Source organism: Nicotiana tabacum, chromosome 10 (genome assembly GCF_000715075.1).
Source record: "Nicotiana tabacum cultivar K326 chromosome 10, ASM71507v2, whole genome shotgun sequence".
In the NCBI taxonomy this organism is placed as follows: Eukaryota; Viridiplantae; Streptophyta; class Magnoliopsida; order Solanales; family Solanaceae; genus Nicotiana; species Nicotiana tabacum.
In genome coordinates, this window is record NC_134089.1 from 25,559,891 (window position 1) to 25,586,792 (window position 26,902).

At 38.7% G+C, this 26,902-nt stretch overlaps 1 protein-coding gene across 1 annotated transcript; it reads left to right on the forward strand.

Annotated features, from left to right (window-relative positions):
• Positions 1 to 15,634: 15,634 nt before the first annotated feature.
• On the forward strand, positions 15,635 to 19,166 carry LOC142165038 (uncharacterized). Its single transcript, XM_075223683.1, has 7 exons — positions 15,635 to 15,818; positions 16,753 to 16,964; positions 17,245 to 17,590; positions 17,633 to 17,748; positions 18,121 to 18,217; positions 18,345 to 18,578; positions 18,730 to 19,166. The coding sequence occupies exons 1-7, from the start codon at positions 15,635 to 15,637 to the stop codon at positions 19,164 to 19,166; spliced, it is 1,626 nt and encodes a 541-aa protein (XP_075079784.1).
• The last annotated feature ends 7,736 nt before the right edge of the window (positions 19,167 to 26,902 follow it).

Here is a 26,902-nt window from a genome sequence, read left to right on the forward strand (position 1 = left end):
GGCTCATTAAATATTGTATTTGTACTCCCATGTAGTGTCAGATTCATTCCCTTTGATTCTTGGACTTAAATAAGTACGAACGCTGAGTCTTTTGAATAACCGCTCGTGCCTCTTTCTTTGCCTCTGCTCGTATCTGTTGCAACTCATGCCTCTTTGCCAGTTGTAACTCTTTGACCAGTTTATGTGTCATGACATGTCATCTTTACACCACTTTAATATGTAAACTCAATTTTTTCCAATTCAGATAGTCCCCCCACTTGCCATTTATTCATCGATTGAATATTTGGGAAGTGGATTTCATTAAAATGAGGATTTTTGTCACCGTTAATGCTATGACAGAATCGATGCCTCAATTGTCACTTCCATTTAATGCTCTTCACACGTGTCACCTTTTCATTAGTTCCGCAGTTTTGCAGCACTTTTTAAGGCTTTTTCATGGCTTCACTATTCACGAAGCGTCTGTTATCATTATTATGGTCCTTCCATCATTGCACCTTTTCCTTTGGCGGTTGCTTATCAGTATAAATATAACTTCCTTCTTTGTCTTTACCACATAAAGTTTTCTGAACATCCAATTTTCTCAAATCTCTGTTTGCTTCTTCATCGTATCATCATGTCTTCATCAAACCCTAACCCTAGAAGGGTTCCCATTATTGATACCTTCTCTAATGCCCCCAGTAGGAGCAGAAGAGGAGGTAGGCTCCGTAGTTTAGGATCTGCACGTGGTTCTTCTATTCCTTCACCTAGTTTTGGTCCTTCTTCTAGAACTAGAGGTTCTCTTTCACAAAGATCTTCTTCTAGGGGTAAAGAACCTTCTGAACCTCTTCGTGAGCCTTCAGTAGAAGAGATAGTTCCTGCGGAAATGTCTTTTTATCATGACAGAGAGTCTCTTAGAAACCAAGTATCTTCTTTAGATCGTGCTGATATCTATCCCACTCAAATTACTGAAGGTTTGATTTCTATAGTTCGTAGAGACTGCCATTGGAGTCATGATTTTTCTATTATCATTCCCAATCCAAATCAAAGAATTACTTCCTACTTAACCGGATTTTCCTTTGTTTATACATACCCTTTCACTTTAAGATTTAAACCAACTATTGACCCTGTTATCCTTGAGTTCTGTCGTTTCTTTGATGTTTGCTTGGGTCAAATTGACCCAATAATATGGAGGGTTGTTGCCTGTTTGAGGCATTTGGCCAACACAGCCAGTGTGCCTTTTACTTTCCCACATCTAATCCACCTTTACTCTTCTAGACTCTTTCGCAATGGTATTTTTACACTAGTAGCCAGGAGCAAATGAGTTTTGGTGAGCCCTGAAGATAACAAAGACCGTGGCTGGTATGCCAAGTTTGTTGCTACCCCTACTATTGGTTTAGTGGGTGATGAGAACGTTCCCTTCCCTGAGAAGTGGAATTTTGCACGTGAGTTTTCTGACTTTCTCGTACCTTTTTATTCAAGTTTGTTGATTTTTCTTCTAATTTTGCTTTTCTTTTTCAGCAACCATGAGAGTTGTGGAAAATGTTCCCAATGTCCGTGATAGGATAGACAAGCTATTGAAGATTGCTCCAATGGATGGTAGATCTTGGAAGACCCTTTTCCCAACGATTTGGTTGGAAAGTAAAAACTCATGGTAAGAGCTTTTATTTTATTTTATTTTATCTTACATATATTTTTTATTTCTCTGAACTGATTTCAATCCTTCTTTCTATCAGGATTTGCTATTCGAGAAGTTACTGCCGAGGCGGTTGCGGCTTCTCGTATCTCTTTGGAAAGGGCCCAAGAAATAATCTTGAGTTCTTCATCGAAGAGAAAAGCCATTGATGAACAAGATTGAAGAAGAGGAAGATGGAGGCTCTTCGGTAATACGGCCATGGGCTCGAAGACGCATCATTTATGATGATGAAGAAGAAGCATCCCCCCACCGTTCTATTCCCCTTACCGAGTTTGTTGAGGCCCCGGCAGTGATTTCTGACGATGATGTTGCTCCCACTGCTACTCATGACTTTTTTGAGCAGCTTTTTATCAGCGGGTTTGGTGGTAAAGGCTTAGGCCCAGTTTTGGATGAAGCACCTCTGGCTTCTTTTTCTACACCCGTGTTTGTGACTCCTTCTTTGCCAATCTCGGTTGTTTTCGTTCCTCCTCAACCTGTCTTTACTACTACTACCATTCCTCATTCAACAATTCCTCCCCCGATCATTCACCGTGCTAAAGTTGGCTCCTCAAGTAGGAGTGGTACTATGAGGCAAGTGATCATTGAAGTCCCTGCTAAGGGCAATCTCTTAAGAAAATCGGGTCAAGCAAATGTATGGCTAAAGCTCTTAATTGGACCAATTGAAAGAGCCAAGATAGAGAGCCATAGTTCCTTGACTTTGATGAATGATATTGTGCATGCTTCTTTAAAGGTATTCCCCTTCTCTTTTTTCCTTTTTTGTGCTTTAAAAATTTTCTATCTTTGAGATTCTCATTTCCCTTCCTTTTCTTTTTTTATAGGCCAATTTTATCGGCACGGAGATAATAAAAAGGGTTGCCCTCTCAGAGCAATTAGAGTGTGATTCTCAATTAGAGGCGTGCAATTGGAAGGAATAGTATGAAAGCCTTCAGATTGATGTGGAGTATTTAGAAGAAAGTAAGAGTACTTTGGAGCAACAGGTACGGGCCTTGACTTTAGAGTTGGCAGTTGAAAAGGCTTCCTCAAGTCAAGCAGATAAAGAAAAGGCTCGTCTTGAAACCTCTTTCTCCGAGCATCTGTCCAAGGCAAGTGAAGAGATTAGAGAGTTGAAGGCTCTCTTGGGTGAGAAAGAGGCTTATGCTGGAGAGCTCGTGCAGAATTTGACTCAAACACAAGAAGACCTCCGAGCTTCTTCTGATAAGGTTTGTGCCTTGGAAAGTTCTCATGCCTCTCTTCAAGCTTCTTACACTTCTACCTTGGCTGAAAATGAGAAATTAAAGAATGAAATTGTTGACTGGGAAAGGGATTATGAAATCCTTGAGGATAAATCTGCCATTGAAGTGAGTTGGGCGTTTTTGAATTCTCACCGTGATACCCTAGTTGAAGCTAGCCAAGAGACTTTTAACTTGGAATCTGAGTTAGCTAAAATCAATGAAACTATTGAGAATGCTCAACAAACTCAAGATTTTCCTTCTCACGTGGCCTAAGCTTCCGTGAATGTTGAAGTTGATACGGGTATCGCAACTCCTTCAAGCCCAGTTAAGCCCGCTGCTGTAAACCAAGTTGAGCCCGCTGCTGTTGATACACCTATTTCAGTTCCTATATCTTCTTAGTGATAAGTTTAAGTCATTTGAATTTCTTTGTGTTGTTTTGTTTTTGGGGAAAATTGTGGTAAAACCCTTGGTCTCCTTTGAGGGTTTGTTTTGGAAATTCAAGTCCCCGGACCTGTCATGGGGCAATTTGTATAAATAATTCGCAGTTTATGACTAAGTTCATACTTAGTCTTAAGTTTTTTAATATTAAGAAGTTTTTTCGCTACTATCTTGAACTTCCATTTAGTTTATTCTTGTCTTTATTTCTAAGGACATATAGAATAATTTGCATTTTTATTCTTTAAAAATACTTCTATTAACTTCATGAATATTTACATTAATCATGAATTTTATAAAAGAGGGCCCTTTTATATTCGACACTTAATGAAGAAGACGTCTCAACTTCATAATGGTGTTAACATACGATAAAAGAAATAGGAATACACATGTTTCTTTGAAATAACTTTGACAAGTTTTTCTTTGAACTTTGTCTAGTTTTGAATAACACTTTACACGTATTTGAATTACATCTATAACTTTCTCGTAACTGTTTTTCTTGTAACAGATTTAAAAAAGAAAAATAAACACGAGGTTTTTATCTATAACCCGTTTCAGTACATAGCCTTTACCATAACTATGGTAAGGTTTTTCTTTGGCCTTAGCTCGTGACTTTGCTCTGCACTTGACTCATTAAATGAGTGAACTTTTTAGGGCTTGATCTTCTTTGACTTCCTTATACACATGCCCGTTATATTATGTAGTCCCCCAAGTGTTTGAGCGTTGAAGTATGAAGCCTCGAGCACTTGATTGTTCTTCTCATTATGTCTTTTCCTTGTAAAGGAAAAACATACGGGACTCGGAGGTACGATTATAGATGAAGACTACTTAACCCGTTTGAATTTCTATTAGAATAATTGTAACCCTAGGCCAGGAAGTTTAATTTATTCCACGTGCCTTGGAGGTCGTGACTCATTATTTAGTACGGGTTAGCGTTTTGCCTATCATCTTTTCAGATGAACAACATTCCAATGTGACGGTAGTATCTTGTCATCCATTATTTCCAGCTCGTATGCTCCTTTACCTGTAATATCATGAATTCTATAGGGTCCTTCCCATATTGGACTTAATTTCCCCGAGTTAGCTGCCTTCGTAGATTGAAAAACCTTTTTAAGCACGAAGTCCCCAATTTTGAAGAATCTGAGGTGTGCTTTTCGGTTGTAGTTTCGTTCTATGACCTGCTTCTGTGTTGCCATTCTTATTAGTGCAGCTTCTCTTCTTCCTTCAAGTAAATCAATATTTACGCGCATTTCCTCGTCATTGGATTCATCTGTCACCTGTGTGAATCGTGTACTCGGCTCTCCTATCTCAACTGGAATTAAAGCTTCAGCTCTATAAACCAATGAAAATAGTGTTTCTCCTGTACTTGTTTTTGCTGTTGTGCGATATGCCCATAAAACACCAGGTAACACTTCTGGCCAATTACCTTTGGATTCCTCTAAACGCTTCTTTAAATTGTTGATAGTGACTTTGTTTGTTGACTCAACTTGCCCATTACCCACTGAATGATAAGGTGTAGACGTAATCCTTTTAATCTGCTAACTTTGAAAGAATTCTGTAATTTGAGTGCCTATAAACTGAGGACCATTATCACACACGATCTCCTTTGGCACACTGAATCGGCATATGATATTCCACCAAATGAAATCTTTAACTTTCTTTTCTCGCACCTGTTTAAATGCTCCTGTCTCTACCCATTTAGTAAAATAATCAGTAAGTACGAGCAAAAATTTTACCTGTCCTTTTGCTTGCGGTATTGGACCCATGATATCCATCCCTCATTTCATAAATGGCCACTGTGCAAAGACCGGATGTAATAACTCTGCGGGCCTATGCATATTATTACCGTACCTTTGGCATTTATCACATTTATCCACGAAACTTTCCGCTTCTTCTTCTATTTTGGGCCAATAATAACCTGCCCTAATTAAGGTTCTTACCAATGACATTCCTCCTGCGTGATTCCCACAATGCACCTCGTGTATTTCTCTCATTACGTATTCCATCTGAGAAGGTCCGAGGCATCTTGCTAAGGGACCACCAAACATTTTTCGGTAAAGATTGCCTTGCTTTAAGCAATACCGAGCAACCTTTTTTGAAGCGCATGAGCTTTTTTCTTATCTTCAAGGACGGTACCATACTGCAAAAAAAGCAGCAATCTCTTTCCTCCAATACTAAGTTAAGTTATTAAAATTTACCTCATTCTTATCGAGGTCGAGAACTGAATGAAACAAATGAATAACTGAAGCATTTTCATTGCTTGCCACTTCTGCCGCAGATGCAAGATTAGCTAGGGCGTCGGCTTCAACATTTTCGTCCCTTGGTATTTGTGTTACTTTCTAGGTTTGAAATTGCTTTATCAAATCTCGTACCTTCTCTAAGTATTGCTGCATCCTTGTTTCCCTGGCTGTATAAGTCTCCAGCATTTGATTAACTACGAGATGTGAATCGTTTTTTATTATAATCTGATTTATGCCAAGTTCTCGTGCTAGTTCTAAGCCTGCAATCACAGCTTCATACTCTGCCTCATTGTTAGTTATAGAATGACATTTTATGGCTTGTCGAATGGTTTCACCCATAGGTGGTACCAAAACAATCCCTAAACCATCACCCTTTACGTTAGATGAACCATCAGTAAACAAGGTCCAAGTTCCTGGGTTAGCTCCGTTGAACACCTGTAACTCTTTTTTGCTTCTAATTGCATCCCTTGGCTAAAATCAGCCACGAAATCAGCTAACACTTGAGATTTTATAGCAGTTCTAGGTTGGTAGGTGATATCATATTCACTTAATTCTATAGCCCATTTAGCTAACCTACCTGACAATTCATGCTTATGTAATATATTGCGTAATGGATAAGCAGTTACTACAGTAATAGGATGACATTGAAAATAAAGCCTTAATTTTCTAGATGCCATGATTAATGCAAGTGCAAGCTTTTCTAATTGAGGGTACCGTGTCTCCGTATCTAACAAAGATTTGCTAACATAATAGATCGGAGATTGTTTACCTTAGTCCTCACGGACTAAAACAGCACTTACCGCTACTTCTGAAACAGCAAGGTAAATGAGCAGTCTTTCCCCAGCCTTTGGTTTTGCGAGCAATGGTGGATTTGATAAGTATGTCTTCAAATTTTTGAGTGTTTGCTGACATTCCTCGTTCCATTCAAAGTGATCTTGCTTTTTAAGAGCTGAAAAGAATTTAAAGCACTTTTCTAATGATTTTAGAAATGAATCTTCTCAAGGCTGCAATTCTTCCTGTAACCTCTGCACTTCTTTTTTGCTTGAAAGCATATCAGGAATTTCTTCAATGTCCTTAATCTGTATGGGATTCACTTCAATACCACGGTTGGAAACAAGAAAACCCAAAAACTTACCTGACGCGACACCAAATGCACATTTCTCCGGATTTAATTTCATATTAAATTTGCGCAAAATCTGAAATGTATCAGACAAGTGTGATATATGATCTCTCGAATGCTGAGTTTTAACGAGCATATCGTCTATATAAACCTCCATGGTTTTTCCCAGATGTTCTTGAAATATTTTAGTAACCAGCCTTTGATATGTTGCACTAGCATTTTTGAGACCAAAAGGCATTACTTTATAACAGTAAGTCCCCTTGTCTGTTATGAATGAAGTTTTTTCCTCATCTACCGGATCCATTTTGATCTAATTGTACCCTGAATATGCATCTAAAAAACTTAATAGTTCATGCCCTGCAGTAGCATCAATTAGTTGATCTATATATGGTAATGGAAAAGAATCTTTAGGACAAGTTTTATTAAGGTCTGTGTAATCCACACAAACTCACCACTTACCATTCTTCTTTGGAACTACAACAGTATTGGCTAACCAATTAGGATACTTTACCTCGCGGATGGATCCAATCTTTAGCAATTTTTGAACCTCTTCTTGAATCACCTGATTCTTAAAAGTTCCTTGCTTTCTTTTCTTTTGTTTGACAAGAGGGTGCGTTGGGTCTTCATTCAATTTGTGAGTCTTTACCTCCGGTGGTATTCCTGTCATGTCAGAGTAGGACCAGGCAAAACAGTCCACGTTAGTTTTCAAAAATTCAATTAACTTACCTCTCATGCCTTGGCTTAGATTGGCCCCATACGTAGACTTTCTTATCAGGCCATTGTGCAAATAACACCATAGCCTCCAGTCCTTCAATTGTTGTTTTGATATTTTGTTTTCTTCTGGTTCTTGGATGGTATCAGGACTTGAATCCATATCTGTCCGCCCGTGTTCAGTTGAGGTTTGTGTTGTGGAGCCCTCAACTGTCTTCTGTGATTGCTATTTTCTTCTTTTTTCGTACTTGAATCTGCTACAGAGTTGATGCTCCTGGATGTATGTTGATCCCCGCGGATTTGACATATTCCCCATGGTGATGGAAATTTAACAACTTGATGCAAGGTTGAAGGAACGACATCCATTTCATGGATCCATGGTCTCCCAAGGATCATATTGTAAGCCATCTCCATATCTACTACTTGAAACTTTGTATCTTTGACAACTCCTTCTGCGAATGTGGTGAGTGTTACCTCTCATTTCGTCACAACACTAGAATTGTCAAATCTAGATAAAGTATGCGCCTTTGGTAATAATTTATCCTCAGCTTGCATCTCACGTAATACTCTTAGCAAAATAATGTTTGCGGAACTACCTGGATCAATCAACACTCTTTCACATTAGTATTATGTACAATTAAAGATATTACTAGGGAATTGTTATGAGGAAATAATACATCATCCGCATTAGCATCATCAAATGTAATGATGCCTTCCTCTAATACATGTCACACCCGTTTCCCTTGGGTAATTGTGACTTTGGAAATTTTATTAGCTGCAGTGTACGTTATGCCATTGATGTCTTCACCCCCGCTTATAACGTTGACGGTCATTTTGGGAGAAGGTGGTTTAGGGGGTTCCTGCCTATTCTTCATGTAAGCTTGCTTACCTTTCTCACTAAATAACTCGGTGAGATACCCTTGTTTTAATAAATGATCAATTTCACTTTGTAAAATCTACAGTCTATTGTTTTATGCTCCTGATCATTATGAAACTCACACCAATGATCAGGGTTGTGCCTGTTTGGATTTGATCTTATCTCTTTTGGCCACCGTACCTTGTCACCTATGCTTCTAAAAACAGCGACAAGCTCGGAAGTGCTCACATTGAAATTGTAACCGCCAAATCTCGCCTTCAAATTTCTATCATCATCTCGTGACTCATGGGTGTTTCGATCATTCCTAAATCTTGATGAAGAACCTGACTCTCTATTCCTTGATCTGTGATCATACCTTTGATTGTCTTGTTTTGACTATGAATCTTTTCCTGCAGGTCTCATGTATGGCTCGTACCTGTTTTTACCGGACCTTTTTAGGTTTCCGACCGTCTCGAACTTACTTTTTTCTTCTTTTTGGAATAGTGGAACAGTATCTTTTTCTATCCTTAGCTTTTTGCTATACCTGTTGTAAACGTCATTACATGTTGTAGCTGGGAATTCACAAAGACTTTCCTTGAGTCAACCCGTAGCTTCTGAGCTCTTTTCATTCAAATTACTTGTGAAAGCTATAGCTGCCCAATTATCAGGTACACGTGGTAATGTCATTCTTTCACGTTAGAATCTGTCCACGAACTCCCTAAGCAATTCTGAGTCCCCTTGCTTGATCTTGAAAATATCTTCCATTCCTTTTTCGACTTTTTGAGCTCCCGAGTGTGCTTTGATGAAAGAATCTGCAAGCTCAGCAAAAGAATTTATAGAATTTTCGGGTAAAATAGAATACCATGTTAATGCACCCTTGGTGATGTTTCGCCAAATATTTTGACTAATACTGATTCAATTTCCTACTTGGTCAAGTCATTGCCTTTTACGCCTGTTGTGAATGCAGTCACATGGTCTAGTGGGTCTGTTGTTCCATAGTATCTTGGAATATCAGGCATTTTGAATTTCTTTGGAATTGGGAGGGGAGCAGCACTTGGCTTCCAGGGTTGTTGCGAGTATTTATTCGTATCGATCCCTTTGATTACGGGCGGCACCCCAGGTATCTGCTCTATGCGGTCACTTTGCTCCTTGAGCTATTTCTGCAATGTTAGTACTAAATTTTGTAAATCAGAATTGACTAAGTTACATGGTTCTCCCTCTTGTGATTCGCTGGGGGTTCCACCACTGCCTGAATTAACAAGCCCGAAATGATGGTTCTCCAAAGTGTTGTTATTTGGAGTGGGTGTGGGTTGTGCAGCAGGTAACTGGCTAGCAAAAGCCTCAAGAGCTTTATTGACCTGTGCATCAATTAGTTTCTGCAAAGCTTCATCGATAGCTTCAACATTGAGCGTTTCCATTTGTATGAGATCTATCAGGAGAGCCTTCACGAGACCGCCGAGGAGAGCCTCGTGGAGAAGGGACCGAGGTTTGATTACCCTGTGGATTTCCCTGAAGTTGTTGGTTTCATTGGTTTCCTTGAATGTTGTCATTGTTGTTCGACATGGTTGATGCAACAAGAAAAGTTAAGCTAAAAGAGGATAGATTATCAGATTTCCGGTAACGAAACCAATTTGTTTAACCAAAAAAATGGGATTTTGGTCAAAGCTTTAATTTAGAAGAACTCGGGTTACTGATAATCAAAAGAATATATGAAAGAAAATAATTTGGCTAGCAATAAGATAATCAGAAGAAAAACAAGCAAATCGGTATATTCAAATAATATTGTGTTCCCCTACAATTGATCTGTTCTCTCCCTTTTATAGCTATTTTGGAGATATGTGTTTTGCCTTTGTCATAATAAAGACATTATAGACAATTAAAGACATTAAATGCTACGTTACATAATCATTATATTTAATACAGATTCTCTAACATTTTTAGTATTTAAGGCTCATTAAATATTGTATATGTACTCCCATGTAGTGTTAGATTCATTCCCCTTGATTCTTGGACTTAAATAAGTACGAGCGTTGAGTCTTTTGAATAACCGCTCGTGCCTCTTCCTTTGCCTCTGCTCGTATCTGTTGCAACTCGTGCCTATTTGCCAGTTGTAACTCTTTGACCAGTCTATATGTCATGACACGTCATCTTTACACCACTTTAATATATAAACTCAATTTTTTCCAATACACCTAAATCTCATAAATGGGAATGTGCCAAAGTTTTTGTCGTCGTCTAATTTCAGTGGGTCAATTTTGGCCACATATGCAATCCAAATTCATCCAAGCTATGTCCCTCTCTATTGTACTCTTCTACTGCTATTCTAGTAGTATAATAGATAAGTAAAGTACAGTATAATTATATTAATTGACTCACATACGCATAGTCTTGCTTTAAAGTCGAACAGAGATACTTCGATTATAAACCTAATATTTTTTTTACTGCCGCAGGATTTATCTTCTTAGCTTTCAATTGCATTATAACTTTATCATTCATGCTCTTTACCATATGAGTAAGAAAAATCTTAATAATTATTGGGTAGCTCGCATACACAACTATTAATAAACTATTGAATGATTTGGGGTCGGGGGCCATAGTGTGTTATTGTATCCTAAAATTCAAAATTTATAAACTTAAAATCCTAAGTGTGCTATTGATTAACAGCAATGTTTAACCTGAGAGTGACTTAAAGCTTCTAGACTGATCGAATAGGTTAGAGGCATTAATTATATTGGCAGTTTGGCACTTGTACTTAATCAAGAAATTGGATTTGTGATTTTGGCAATTTTAAAGGCTTTATTTTTTGTACGGAACTGATATTTACATTCTATCATTTTCAAATGGTTATTATACGTATTGTTTTCGAATAATATTATTTGCTTATATATGAAGAAAAACTTTTTACCAACCATTGTTGATTAATGATCAACCTTACTAAGAGATGCCTTTGTCACTTTCCATTGGAAGTACAAACTGTACATCTCACAACTTTTTCTTTCCTCCATCTTTTGTTTGGATATGGAGGTATTTAACGAGGAAGGTGAGATTATGAGCTCATTGTTTCAAAGAGAGGGATTAGGTATTTATAGAAAAAAAGTGGGGTTTTGCATTATTTTGTGTGTGAGATTTGAACTGTCTTCCAACTGGTGAGAGCTAGTTGTACCCTAAAACAAAAGCCAAGGGCTTAGATTTGTTGTTTTTCTTTTTGTGTTATTTTCGATCATCAGCTAACATACCCTACGCCTACTTATTAGGTATTTGTCCTGATTGTCTTAACGTATCTAGTTTTCCTGTCTCTTGAATGAAAAACAAACATATTTTTCATAATTGATAGTTCCTATTACGTAAAGTAAAATATAATTCTTCAATATTTGACTAGTCCTTTTTCTTAGAGGAAAAAGGTTTTGGACTTCTATATATTGAGGATCCTTCCTATGATGATCTGATAGATCATTTACAGTTTTAACCTTAAGTTCTGTGTTTCGAAACCTCGATTAGCTCCGTTGAGTCTTCCTCGATTTGCATGCATGGTTCGTGTTATTTTCCAGAAGATTTTTATGTGAAAATTTGATAAAAATGTGAAATCGTGCCCTAAAACTTATTTTGGTTGACTTCGGTCAACATTTTAAGAAAATGGACCCAGATCAGTGTTTGACGATTCTAGTGGATTCGTATCGTTATTTGGGACTTAGGCGTATGTCCGGATTTGAATTCGAAAATCCCTAGCTCGAATTATTGCAATTTATTGAAAACTAGAGGCATAAAGGTTTAAAAAATTAATAAGTTTGACCGAAGTTTCACTTTGCTGCTACCAGGTACGTGATTCGGACGTCCGGTTAAAAAATTAAAAGTTTTTAAGTTTCTTTGAATAATTCATTCGTTTTGGTGTCTGATTCATAGTTCTAGGTATTATTTTGGTATTTTGATCACGCGAGTGAGTTCGTATGATCTTTTTGGACTTGTGTGCATGTTTGATTTAGAGCCCTGAGGGCTCGGGTGAATTTCAGATATGCTTCGGAGCAGTTTTGGACTTAGAAGCATAGCTGGTGAAACCTATTTCTGGTGCAGGCCTCAGACCTCGCAATTGCAAGGTCTGGTTTCATATTTGCGGTGTTACAGTGCCTCTATCAGGTTCGCATTTGCGAACAATTACTTCGCAATTGCAAAGTGGGTCTCGGTCAATAGAGTTCGCATTTGCGAGAAGTCCAAGTTTGCATTTGCGAACAAACCATCGCAATTGCGATGGCAGCAGAAGTGTAAAATCTTCGCATTTGCCGAAAGATTTTTTTGCATTTGCGGGATTCGCAATTGTGACATCTGCGCCTGGACATAAGAAGGGAAAACAGGATTTTAGCTTATTCTTTCAAATTTTCAATACTAAACACCTTAGAGGCGATCTTTCAAGAGCTTTTCTTCCTCAATTCATTGGTAAGTGACCTTAATCCATTTTTTTTCATTTACGCATTAAATTTCATAAGTTTTCATCATTAAACCTAGGATTTTCATGGTGAAAATTAGGGATTTGGGTAGAATTAGGAATTTTTATAAAATAGAATTTAGACCTCGAATTGAGGTCGTATTTCGAAACAAATTACATAACCAGGCTCGGGGGTGAATGGATGATCGGATTTTGGTCCGAACCTCAAGTTTTGATCAAGCGGACACGGGATTTGACTTTTGTTGACTTTGATGGGTTCACAATGTCTTAGCCTTATGTTTTGATGATCTAACAAACTTACTGTCAAAGAATCAGATAAGGAACCTGACACACTTGGTACACATTGAAAATCAACGGACTCTAGCTAATATGAACTGCTACAACTTCAGAAGATAGAGAACCAACACAAGGATCTGATACCTTTGTGTTTCCCTGACAGCAGTATGAAGTCAACTATGTATAGCTGGAAAGTGACGTGACTGCCTGTACTATACACAGAAACAGTGCAGTACAGTTCTGCAGTCACTTGTCCTTTGACCAACCAAATGATTACATCATTCAAGTGATGTCATCCAAGTTGTATTAACAAGAGTATAACAACAAAACATCACTTGAACATTTTGAGAATTCACTTCAAGTATTCAAGCCATCTGATATTCGAGCATTCAATTCTCAAGTGCATTATGAACAAAGTTTAACACAACTATAGACCAATTCCTAAATCTAGTATTTTGTTGTCCTTAGTTGAATTGTAACTTTGTAATTGTTCTTCATTGTAATTCCTAATTTGCTTAGCTAGAAGCGCTGCTTAGGAACCCTCTTGTAAAATCATAAACCCTTAGTGTTTGTGTCGTGACTAAAGTTAGTCATGAATTGAAGTCTTTGTAATAGGTGTATTGCAAAGTGGCTTGTAATAGGTGTATTACAAGTTAGTGAGGGATTAAGAGTTTAATTCTTAGATTGCATAGGTTGTAATAAATGTTTCTCATAGTGAAGTTGAAATCCTACCAATATAGGTCATAGTTTTTTATACCCTTGAGCAGAGATTTTCCACGTAAAACTCTCTATCTTATTTATTTACTGTTTCATTAGCATTCACAGTGGAACTCATAAGAGGAGCTGGTCTCTCTATAGTTTGGTGGACTCATATAAACTATCAATTGGTATCAGAGCGGATTCCTCCTATCAGGCTAACACCTAGGAAGGATCCTTATGGCTGCTCCACCAAATTTTGAAGAAGGTCAGTCTACGTATAGACCACCCAGGTTCAATTGTGGGATATTATATGTGATGGTCCTTTTATCCCAACAAAGAATGTCGGAGATCTTCCATTGACGATGCCAAAGACTAGGAAAGAATACATCGATGCAGATAGGAAAGTTGTGGAGAAAACTTTTCGTGCCAAAAATATTTTGGTGTGCGGCATAGGACCTGATGAATACAACAGGATCTCAGCTTGTCAATCCACCAAGGAGATATGGGAAGCTTTGAAAACAGCACATGAGGGAACCACTCAAGTAAAACAATATAAGATTGATATGCTAACCACTGAGTATGAGCTCTTTAGGATGAAAGACGATAAATCTATTCAAGACATGCACACAAGATTCACTTCCATCATAAATGAGTTACACTCACTTGGTGAAGTCATTCCCAGGAACAAGCTCGTGAAGAAAATTCTTAGTATCCTACCTAGTTCATGGGAGAGTAAAGTAAATGCTATTACTGAAGCAAAGGACTTGCAGGAGCTGACCATAGACGAGCTAGTTGGAAATCTAAAAACCTACGAAATGAAGAGGAAGATAGAAAGTGAAAGAAGAGCACCAAAGAAGGAAAAGAACCTGGTACTCAACGCTGAAGGCAATGATTCAAGTGAGGAAGACTTTGACATGGCTTACCTAACCAAAAGATTTTAGAAAATGGTCAGAAGGAATGGTGGGATACCAAAGAGGGGCAGTTCCAGCAGACCAAAGAATTATGACCTCTATCATAAATATGGAAAGTCGGGGCACTTTATCAGAGAATGTCCTCTCCTAAAGCAAGAACACTTCAAATACAACCCTGATAAAGCAGCCAAGAGGAACCCGGTTCCTGACAAACGCTTTAAAAGAAAGAATGCCATTGATAATGTTGTGAAGCAAGCTCTTGCAGCATAGGGATATTCCTCCAGTGAGTTTGAGGAAGAAACTAATGCAAGTGATAGTTCTATGATGGAAGTTGAAAGTAAAGCAAATGAATATGATTCAATATTTGCTTTGATGGCCCAATCAGGTGATGATGAAGATAATGACAATGATGAGGTAAATTTCAGGGATGTTCAGAGAAATCTGAAATCCTATCCTCCTAAAAAACTCATGTCATTAGCAAATATATTAATAGATGCCTATCATAGTCTTGTAGATGATAAGGATGCCTTGACAATAGAATTAGGAGATGCTGAGCAAACCAGATATGACTTGGTAGTTTGTGTGGTTGATTAAAAGGAAACTATAGATAATCTAGAAAATGAAAACAAGGCTTTAACTGAGAAAATCACTAGTGTAGAACATGAAAGAGATGATCTAGTGGTAGTAGTAGTTGACTTGAAAGAAACCATTGAGAAATTTAGTAAAGAAAAGGATGCCTTACTGGAGAAAGTGACTGTTGTTGAGCAGGAGAGAGATGACCTCTTAATAGTGATTGCAGACTTAAGGCAAACAATAGAGGAACTTAGAGCTAAGGGTAGGCCTGGAAAGTCGGAAAAAGGGAAAGAGGTAGCTAGTGAGGCACACATTAAGCTTGAAAATGAGTTAAAAGCTGTGAAAACTAGTTTGTGTGCGAACTTGAAAAACTTGGCAGCTCCAAGCTGAACTGGAAAGAGTAAAAAATGATCTTGAGAAGTCTGTTAAGTGGACCTGGTCCTCGGAGGGTGTCACTGCCATATATGTTAATAATGGTGGTAAAAGGTAGGGATGGGGTTTCAAATGGAGAGAACTCCTTACAACCCTCAGAGCAAATATGTTACTATACCCGATAATTGGTTGTGTATCCACTGTGGGAACAATAGGCACTTCAAGGAAAATTTCCAAGCCAGGGTTCAGTCTCTGCAGAAAAACAAAGCTTTTGTTGAGAAAGTAACTACTAAAAGGGGACCAGGTGTCACTCATAAAAAACACATGTTACTTGTATGGACTAAAAGAGCACTTATTCATCCTCTTGCTTACTACAAGGGACCCAAACTTACTTGGGTTCCTAAATCTAACCCGTGATCTCCGTGTGCAAGGAACAGTGAAAGGAAGTAGGCAACAATAGTACATGGACAGTGGATGCTCAAAGCACATGACTGGAAACACCATGGACTTTCTTTCACTAAAAGCCCTGCAAAGAGGGAGTGTATCCTTTGGAAATGGGAAAAAAGGGTACATTCTTCATGTTGGAAAAATTGGAAAGTTACTCACTCACTCAATTGAGAATGTGTACTATGTCAATGGCCTCAAGTACAATATCTTGAGTGTCTCCTAGATATGTGATAAAGGAAACAAGGTGGAATTCTTGTCCAAGATATGCACAGTTACAAGTCTAGTAACTGGTGAAGTAGTACTGGTGGCCAAAAGATACAAGAATATCTATGTTGCTGATTTCGAGTCTCTACAAAGTGGTGATCTGAGTTGCTTGAAAGCAGTTGATGATGATGCTGAACTATGGCATAGAAGACTGGGGCATGCAAGCTTTTCTCTGCTGAATAAACTAATTCAGAAGGACCTGGTTCATGGTCTGCCCATGTCAAAGTTCAAAGAACACAAAGTTTGTGATGCATGCACTAGAGGAAAGCACGTGAAATCCTCATTCAAGCCAAAGAAGGATGTCAGCACCTCAAAACCACTAGATCTCCTCCATATGGATCTATGTGGCCCTATAAGAGTGCAAAGCAGGGGAAGAAAAAGGTACATATTTGTAATAGTGGATGACTACTCTAGATTCACTTGGACTCTGTTCCTTATAACAAAAGATGAAACCTTTGAAGTGTTTGTAGCCTTTGTGAAGAAGATCTAAGTGAAGATGGAATCAAGAGTAGCATGCATTTGATCAGATCATGGAACAGAGTTTGACAATGCTAAGTTTGATGAATTCTATAACGAGAATGGCATTACTCACAACTTCTCAGCCCCAAGGACTTCCCAGCAAAATGGAGTTGTGGAAAAGAATATCAGAACCCTTGAGGAAATGGCAAGAACAATGTTGATCGATAGTGGGATTGCTAAGAACTTCTGGGCTGAAGCTGTTAACACTGCATGTTACTTGGTAAATAGGTTCATGATTAGGTCTCTCTTGAACAAAACCCCCTATGAGTTGCTGAATGGAAGGAATCCCAAGCTTACTCACCTAAGAACATTTGGGTGCAAATGTTATGTTCTTAACAATAGAAAGGATCAGCTTAGAAAATATTGATGCTAAAAGTGATGAAGGAATCTTTTTAGGTTACTCTTCTCAAAGGAAAGCCTAAAAGATATATAACAAGCGGACTCAGTGTGTTGAGAAAAATGTTCATGTAATTTTTGACGAGTCTTATCCCTCCTACGAGAAAAGAAACAAGGATGATCAAGATGGAGAGCCTCTGCTAGTTCCAGGTGAAGTCATTGACATGACAAACGGAAAGGCAGACATGATGAGTCAGGTGAAAGAGCCAAGTAAAGACAATGCAGTATCCTCCTCACCAGTTGGAGAGGAACCGGGTACCATAAATACAACCACTAAAGTTGAAGAAAGAGTGGTTGATGCAGTTAAGAGTACTCCACAGGTAGCTGAGAGAAGAATGCAAGGGAACCAGTCAGACTTACCCAGCTCCTCTACAAATAAAATTAAAGTGCCCAACTGGAAACACAAAAGCTCTCATCCTCTTGATAATATAATTACCCCTCTAGATTCAGGTGTGCAAACCTGATCAAAAAAATATTCACTTGTCTTCTCAGCCTTTCTTTCCCAAATAGAATCCAAAAACATCAAGGAGGCCTTAAAGGATGCAGACTGGATTACAGCCATGCAAGATGAGTTACATCAGTTAGAAAGGAATAATGTATGGCACCTGGTACCTCGACCCTCAGATCGAACCATCATAGGAACCAGGTGGGTATTCAGGAGTAAGTTTGATGAACATGAAAACACTACAAGGAAGAAGGGTAGGCTAGTGGTTCAAGGTTACAATTAGGATGAAGGAATTGATTATGATGAGACGTTTGCTTTGGTTGCTCGCATGGAATCTATTAGAATCTTAATAGATTTTTGGAATTCACTCTATTCCAAATGGAAGTCAAAAGTACATTTCTGAATAGATTTCTTAATGAAGAAGTCTATGTAAAGCAACCTCCATGTTTGAATGTCATGAACACCCTGAATATGTGGTTAAACTAGATAAGGCATTGTATGGGTTGAAGCAGGCTCCTTGAGCTTGGTATGAAAGGCTGTCAAAGTTCCTCTTACAAAATGGTTTTACAAGAAGGAAAATAGACAACACCTTGTTCCTGAAGAAACGGGGGAGAAACCTGTTCATCGTTCAGGTATATGTTGATGATATCATTTTTGGGGCAACAACTAATTCACTATGTGAAGAATTTGCAAAACTCATGGGAAATGGGTTTGAAATGAGTATGATGGGTGACCTAAATTTCTTCTTGGGTCTTCAAGTGAAGCAGTCCACAAAGGGTACATACATATGCCAGCAGAAATACATCAAAGAGCTCCTGAAGAGGCTTGATATGGAAGCATCAAAAGTGATAGACACTCTCATTGTCACTGCCACTCGACTGGACATGGATGAATCTGGCTCTTCTATGAATCAAACCATGTATAGAGGCATTATTGGGTCTCTTCTCTACCTCACTGCCAGCAGACCTGATATTGTCTTCAGCATGGGGCTATGTGCAAGGTTTCAATCAAATCCCAAGGAATCTCATCTGAAGGCTGCCAAAAGAATTTTGAGATATCTTAAGGGAACACAGGACCTGGTCCTGTACTACCCCTCAGGTGACAATTTTAACTCTTATTGGGTATGCTGATGCTGACTATGCAGGTAATCTTGTGGACAGGAAAAGTGCTTCTCGAATGGCTCACTTTCTAGGATCATGTCTCATCTCATGGGGCACAAGGAAGCAAAATGCAATGGCTCTTTCAACAACTAAAGCAGAATATGTAGCTGCAGCTTCCTGCTGTGCTCAGCTCTTATGGATCAAACAACAATTGGAAGATTTTTGTGTGTATATTGACTGTGTGCCTCTTTTATGTGATAACACCAATGCACTCAACATGGCCAAGAATCCAGTTCAACACAAAAGAACCAAGCACGTTGATGTGAGACATCATTTTCTGAGGGACAACGTGGAGAAAGGACTTATCTACATGAAGTTCTGCAGTACAGAAGACCAAATTGCAGATATCTTCACCAAAGCTTTGAGCAGAGAACATTTTGAAAGAAATAGGCTGGAGCTAGGGTTAATAAAGCCTAATTGAGAACCTGATTCCCATCAGTTGGCTATGAAAGTCACCTTCAGGTAAAATTAGCTAAAGTATTTTTCGGCTAAGTCTAACTCACTTCAATACAGTTATAGGTAGACACGCATGATGATTATAGAAGTTGTAGATTCACTGCATGGGTGGTAAAGAGGATTGAAATTTTCAAAGACAGGTCAAGAACCTGGTTCTTGTACCACAGGTTAGTAGTCCTATACATTTTTCATACATATCTTAAAAAGGTGCGAAAATCAAGTGTCATGGCATCCACCTTTTCAGAATCTGTTGTCACGTCTTTTCATTTTAAATCCCTTCCATCTCCCTCTGAAATGTTGCGACTTCCCACACACTACCATCATTTTAGAACCATTTTCTCTCTCTCTCTCTCCCTCATAATTATCTTCTCTTATTAAAACCCTCTCTTCTTGAACGATCATACTCCACTCATCAGACCTTATCCAAAAATAATCTCAATTGTATATCTACAATGGTTGAAAATCACCCGATAATTCCCCTTTTAGTAGAGATCACTCCAGAGAAAACCCTTGAGCCTTCCGTCCCTGATGAACCCTTTGTCACCATTCCAGTCTCAACAACTGAAAACACCTCCAACCCAGTTCTATGTACACCTTCCAGTTCTCATACGACTATCTCAAACCTCTCTACTTCTCCAAATGATGAGACCCCAGAAACCCCAAAATTCGATAATCCTTCATCTCTATCGACTAAAATTCTCACCGACCAAAACAAGGGTGGAGAACTAGGTGAAGTCCCAAAGATTATAGAGGTCTCAGGGGTTAGTGTTGATCAATCTTTAGTTGTTCTTGCTCCTGAGTTTGTGGTGCCCATGGAGTCTCTCGAGGAGGAAACCATCACAAGCATACTTGTTGTATCTGCAGATGGAATAGTGCATGAGGTAATCTCTGGTGTGCCTAAGTCTCAAAGAAATGAGACACAAGGATTTGTGGAAGAAGCAGCTGTGGTGCTCTTTGAAAGCTCTACACCAGCAGAAACTTCTGGGACTTCTCGTGAAAGACTTGACCCCGCTCCAAAGGAAACAGGTCAAGGATCCTCCTCCCAGGTTAGTTCTTCTCCAGCACCCTTTCCACACTTTGTTGTTGAGCCCTTGGAGATTTTGGTTCCTGAGATGAGGTTTAGTGATGAGTAAGACCAAGATAACATTGCTATGGATGCTTTCATTGTCAAGAGAAGGGCAGTAATCACTCCTGAGCCTTCTACTAAGCGACCTACTACCAGTGGCGGATTTAGGAGGCGCAAGGGTGTTCATCTGAACCCTTTTCGCCGAAATATTACACTCTGTATATAACGCAAAATCTAATTTTTACCTCTATATATTATGTTTTGAATCCCCTTCACATGGCCAAAAAGCATGGCTTAGTGGTCAAGGGGGTTCAAAACCATTATGAAGTCATTGGTTCAATTCCCACTAGCTACAATCTCATTAAATTTTTTAACTTAATCCTTTTTTGAACCCCCTTAGCAAAAGCCCTCCCTCCGCCACTGCCTACTACTAGGTTGAAAGCTAAAGAGGCTTATGAGTCTGCCCTACAAAAGAGCAAAAGAAGTAGTAAGAAGAAAAAGAAGAGGTTGGTGAAAAATGGAGAAGTGGTATGTGACAAGGACATTCCTGTGGTGGAAGTCAATGAGGAAACAACAGAGGAACCCAATTCCTTAGTTAACAGATCTTAGAAGAAGAAGTAATTTGCTTCAGTGGACGATGTTACTACCCCTAATTCAAAGGTGAAAGGTGTTGTGAAAGGAGGAAAGTTGAAACATGTTGTGAGTGAACAACCTTTTTCTCATGAGGATATGTTGAACAAGTCTAGTGGAAAAGCAAAATCAAGTGTGAAGTCTGGCAAAAGGAAGTTGGAACCTGTGAGGGAACCTGTTTCTGCAAAGAGAGTAAAATGTGAGACTAGGCCTGCTACAGATCGATTGAGTCACCAAAAGGTCTTGTTGGGTCGTACTCTTGACCCAACAATTTCTGATATAGCTGGCATGAGACAAGTAATTGAGATGGCTGAGTTTCAACGGTGGGGGCATCTATTCCAAATGGATGCGCCCAAGGTGTATGAGGATGAGGTCCAAAGCTTCTATGTCGACCTCTTTCCTGTTGACACTGACCATATTTGTGCTTTAGTTAATGGGGTAGATATTGTGTTTGATGTTGCTCTGCTTGGAGATATTCTGAAAGTCCCTACTGTTGGTATGCCTTCTTTGAAGGATGTGTGTGGGTCAAACTTCAGAAATGTTATCGTGAAGGATAATGAAAACCATAAAGGGGAACGGGTTCACAAAAAAGCTTTTCTCCCTGTTTATCAGTTACTTTTCAAGCTAGTGAACCAGGTTCTTCTACCCCATGCTGAGAGAATGTCACGACCCGAATCAGAGGGACGCGATGGGCACCCGGTGCTTTACTTAACCGAGTACCAATGTAACATATCTTTCTTATCATACTATCATGAGTAAATGAGCCAGAAAATTGGTCATGAGATAACAAGAATAAAACATAAGGGAATACTCAATGTATGAAGAGCCAAAATGATATACAAACTTATATATGTGACATACGGGCCTATAAGGCCGACATGACCAATTGTAAACTCAAAACATAGGCCGACAAGGCCATACAAGTGTCCTTACACTTGACATCTGTCTACAAGCCTCTAAGAGTACATAAATTCATAAAGATCGGGAAAGGGCCCCGCCATACCAATCAATACATATCCAAAGCATACTGACCAACTAGGCAACTCCGGAGCAAGTGGAGTGCACCAACACCTTCGCTGAGCTGATAGCCTATTAGGAGGACTATCAACCTATCAATCGGGACCTACGGGCATGACACGCAGCATCCCCAGGTAAAAGGGATGTCAGTACGAATAAAGTACCGAGTATGTAAGGTAGAAAAGCATAAACAAGAACAGTAATGTAAAGAGAGATAGAGGAGATACAACCTGTAGCATCTGAGTGCCTCTGGGGGCTACTGACATGAAATGCATAATACATATTTATACATGAACTTTTTATAAATGTTCTCCTCTGTGTGCATCATCATCATCATATCGTACCCGGCCTCAAAGAGGACTCGGTAAAAACGTACCCGGCCATCATAAGGCTCGGTAGAATCGTACCCGGCCACGTGGAGCTCGATAAACCCAACTGATCAGCGGTTGCACAATAGGTGCCATACCCGGCCGACTATAGCGCGGCTAGGTAGAGTAAAATAGATACATATATATAATGCATGCTCGACTCATGGAATCATGTTCTAACCCTTTCTGAGTGATGTAAGGTCAGTGTACCTTCGATTAACATTATGGACATCCCTACCATCAATATGAACCTTAGTGGGATTAAATAATCATACACACTTGTTTAGAATAACTTTATAAGGAAAGAACAACATGGACAACCTTAGTTTCTAGGAGTAGATCCGTTATGAATTAGCGTACCGTTTGTGTTCATGTCACTTTAGATCATGCCAAAAGAAAGAAGTAAGTGCCTTAACATACCTTGTATATTCTTCCCAACCTCAAGCTATGCAATTTCACGGCTCCTTGGTCTACAATAAGAGAAATGACACTCTCGTTATCGTTTAAGCGTCGTAACTATTATGTATCGACCACAACCTATTTTACAATGAAACGGACAGAACCTCCCCTATATATATGACTTCACACTAGTAAAAACAATCACAAACAGCCCAACATACCCCTATTACTTCATACACAACACGACAACCATAATAGTGTCAACCAACCCAAAAATGTTACGACGAACGACCAACAAACAACCTTGCCATTATGTGGTGTTTATCCACAACCTTCCTCCTCTAAACTCCATAAAAATAGTAGTAAAAGAGACAACCCAATACCAATACGAAACAGCCCAAAAATATTCCCACAAGTTCATCAACTCAAAAATAATTTTTCAGTTTACTTAAACACGTTTCGACTTGTCTTTTCTTTCAAATTGGGAAATACAACCAAAAGTACATCATTATACCTCTTATCCAATAAACAAGCCATGAATTCAACTTAAAAATAAGTTTACAACCAGCCAACCATTACACAAGAACAAACAACATATCATTCTTTCGAAACTAGCTAGGCCTATTCTTTACGATCGAGTTACAACTCGCAAACGCATAGATAATGGAAGGAGAAGCATAAACTTACCTTGTACTGAGTATAACCCACGAAACCTGGTCCTTTTTCATCAAAAATAAGTTCCTAAACACGGCTACAAGAAGGAGATAGAGAAACTAGCAAGCTGTCCGGACTTTTCAGCACTAGAATCGCGTCGTAACACCCGGAATACCCTAGGGTTTGTGTGGGATTTTTGCGGAGGGGTTGCAGGGTTTCAATTAGGTTTTCTTGGTCTGAAAGATAGGTGAAATAACTAAGTTTATAAAACCTTAAAAGTCCCCTCTTGACCGACTTAGTTGAGGCCTCTCTTTTTGGCAAGTAGGTGATGCACCTACTTGTCACCTACTAGTTGCGCGGTCTCGCGAAAATGCAAATATATCTATACTCCGAGATCGTATTGATAAACGGTTTAATGAGTTGAAAACTAGATGCATAGATATTAAATTTAATATGTAGATCATCCCTTGATTCAAAGTATGTTGGGAGAAAAGCTCAGCTACATTTAACCTAGATTTCAGCTCATTTTTGAATGTAACTTGTGATGACCTTTTCCAACTTTTGTTCCACAACTTGCTTGACTTAAAAACATAACACATGCCTATCATACGAATAAACTAACTCATAACATAACCTCATCATCATGTTAATCACCCTTGTCTCACCCCAAAAGTATAGGTTATAACATTCCAAACTTGTCGACATTCGACGAAACTTATTTTCTTTAATTCATTTAGCGCCTAAGCTTTCCAACCCTTTTGGTACTCGTTATTCATGATCATAAAGATATGTAACCTCCCTTCTAAAAGTATTAACTTACTTTACGTACTTTCAAAGTTGATCTCATTTCTAAGCTTACATCAATTGACTTACGGATACTCTAACATACGAAAACATATGGTGTAACAGAGAAGGTCCATGACTTCCAGGTCCGACTTGTATCTGATGGAGGCACTGGATAGATTTACACCTGTGAACTTGCCTGCCATCATGATTGAGCATATACGGAAGGTGGTGACTTTCAAGGATGGAAACCATGGTCTTCCATATGGGTTTCTTCTCACGAATGTTTTTAAGTTCTTCAAAGTGCCACTAGGACAGTGCAAAGCAGGGACCAAGAAGCAGACCTTCTCTCAAACAACTTTGAAGGAATGTGAGTGTATCGAAAAGAATGGAGGGGTAGGCAGTACTTCGACAATCTCTCAGCTCATCAATACTCAAAATAGTGCAACTGAGGAGATTCGAAAGTTGAAGGCGCGGAACGCTATCCTGGAAGGTCAGCAGGCCCAAGGTGCCTTAGGGTCAAATGAGGAGATAGCTCGTTTGACCAAAGAAAATGTTGATCTCAGGGCCCAAGTGAAGAACCTGAAGGAGAAACTGCTCACCGAGCAAACATTGGCGAATGCCCGAATAGATCTTATTCTCCAAACCCTTACTGCAGCTTCAAAATCTCCTCCTAGTGTCCCTTAGGCAGCTCTTTCAGTGACCAGTTTCTGGATTTTATGTTCTTGTTCTGATAACTTGGCAGTTGTTTTTGTTTCCTTTTGTGATATGGATGGGATGTACTTGTATTGCTCCCTCCCAGTGCCTTTGTTGTATAGCAAAGGCATATGTTTTCTATGTATAAAAATTATCCTCTTTTGCTATCTAATGCTTATGTTTCTCTATTTCTCTTTTCTATCATGTTGTATGCACATATGTGACATGAGTTAGCTAGGCTAGACTTCTTTATGTTGATTGCTTGCTTGTGTATTTTTAATGATGCTGAAAAGGGGAAGTATAATTGAAATAGGGATCTGATTAAGGGGGAAGAATAGAGTCAGGGGGAACTTGTGAAGTTCTCTGATTAAGGGAGAAGCATAGAGTCAGGGGGAACTTGTGAAGTTCCTGTTGCTTCATCTGGTTAATTTTGCTCTAAACATGGATTATCAATTTCTAAGTTTGTCATCATCAAAAAGAGAGGAATTGATGGGTTCACAATGTCTTAGCTTTATGTTTTGATGATCTAACAAACTTACTATCAAAGAATCAGATAAGGAACCTGACACACTTGGTACACATCGAAAATCAACAGACTCCAGCTAATGTGAACTGCTACAACTTTAGAAGATAGAGAACCAACACAAGGACCTGATACCCTTGTGTTTCCCTGACAGCAGTACGAAGTCAACTGTGTACAGCTGGAAAGTGATGTGACTGCCTGCACTGTATACAAAAACAGTGCAGCACAGTTCTGCAGTCACTTATCCTTTGACCAACCAAGTGATTACATCATTCAAGTGATGTCATCCAAGTTGTATTAACAAGAGTATTACAAAAAAACATCACTTGAACATTTTGAGAATTCATTTCAAGCATTCAAGCCATCTGATATTCGAGCTTTTAATTCTCAAGTGCATCAAGAACAAAGTTTAACACTACTACGAACCAGTTCCTAAATCTAGTATTTTGTTGTCCTTAGTTGAGTTGTAAATTTGTAATTGTTCTTCATTGTAATTTCTAATTTACTTAGCTAGAAGCGTTGCTTAAGAACCCTCTTGTAAAATCATAAACCCTTAGTGTTTGTGTCGTGACTAGAGCTAGTCATGAGTTGATGTCTTTGTAATAGGTGTATTGCAAAGTGGCTTGTAATAGGTGTATTACAAGTTAGTGAGGGATTAAGAGTTTAATTCCTAGATTTCATAGGTTGTAATCTAAAAGTTGCTCATAGTGAAGTTGAAATCCTAGCAGTGTAGATCGTGATTTTTTATCCCCTTGAGAAGGGATTTTTTCACATAGAACTCCCTATTTTATTTACTTACTATTTCATTAACATTCTCAGTGGGAACTCATAAGAGGACCTGGTCTCTCTATAGTTTGGTGGACTCATATAAACTATCAGACTTTTTCAATAATGATCTAAATTAAACCTCTTTTATTCGTGGATAGTTTCTAAGGCTTATTTTGAATCGTGTGGTTGATAAATTGCTAGATTTAGTTGGTTCGGAGGCTTGTTCGAAAGGCAAGTCCGTAGTTGAACTTTGAATTGGTTGCGGAGCGAGATAAGTATCGTGGTTAACCTTGACTTGAGGGATTATGACTTGTTTGCCTATTTGCTACGTGTTTAATGTATGGGTACAACGTATATGTGAGGTGACGAGTACTTATGCATTGTTGTTGGGTTAAAGCATCCGGTAGAACTTGTTTCTTTGTGATTTATTGCCTCTTAATTGATGACATCCATGCTTAGATTAGATTATTACTTATTTGATCGTTCCTTCCATATTTATGGATTAATTGTGATAGTTGAGTATTTTGTAAGTTGAGGTTTGGTATCTTGGAATCATTATCGACGTAAAGTACATTCTTTGCATAATTTATCTCCCGAATTTTTATATTAATTACTATATGGTAAGGGAGAGTGTTAAAGCATGAATGGTGATGTCGTGCCATTTTATTACTTTATTTATTGATTAATACATAGTAAGGAAGAGAGATAAAGCACGAAGGGTGATGTCACGCCATCTATATCAGTTATTTATTGTTACATGGTCAAATCGAGAGTAAAAGCATAAAGGGTGATGCCGT

Excerpts from the sequence above, each read along its gene's own strand:
- LOC142165038 (XM_075223683.1), top strand. The coding sequence starts at position 15,635 with ATGGGGTTTCAAATGGAGAGAACTCCTTACAACCCTCAGAGCAAATAT. Across the intron at positions 18,218-18,344 it reads GAAACCTGTTCATCGTTCAG|TGAAGCAGTCCACAAAGGGT; the intron begins GTATATGTTGAT and ends TGGGTCTTCAAG. Across the intron at positions 18,579-18,729 it reads TGTCTTCAGCATGGGGCTAT|GTAATCTTGTGGACAGGAAA; the intron begins GTGCAAGGTTTC and ends CTGACTATGCAG.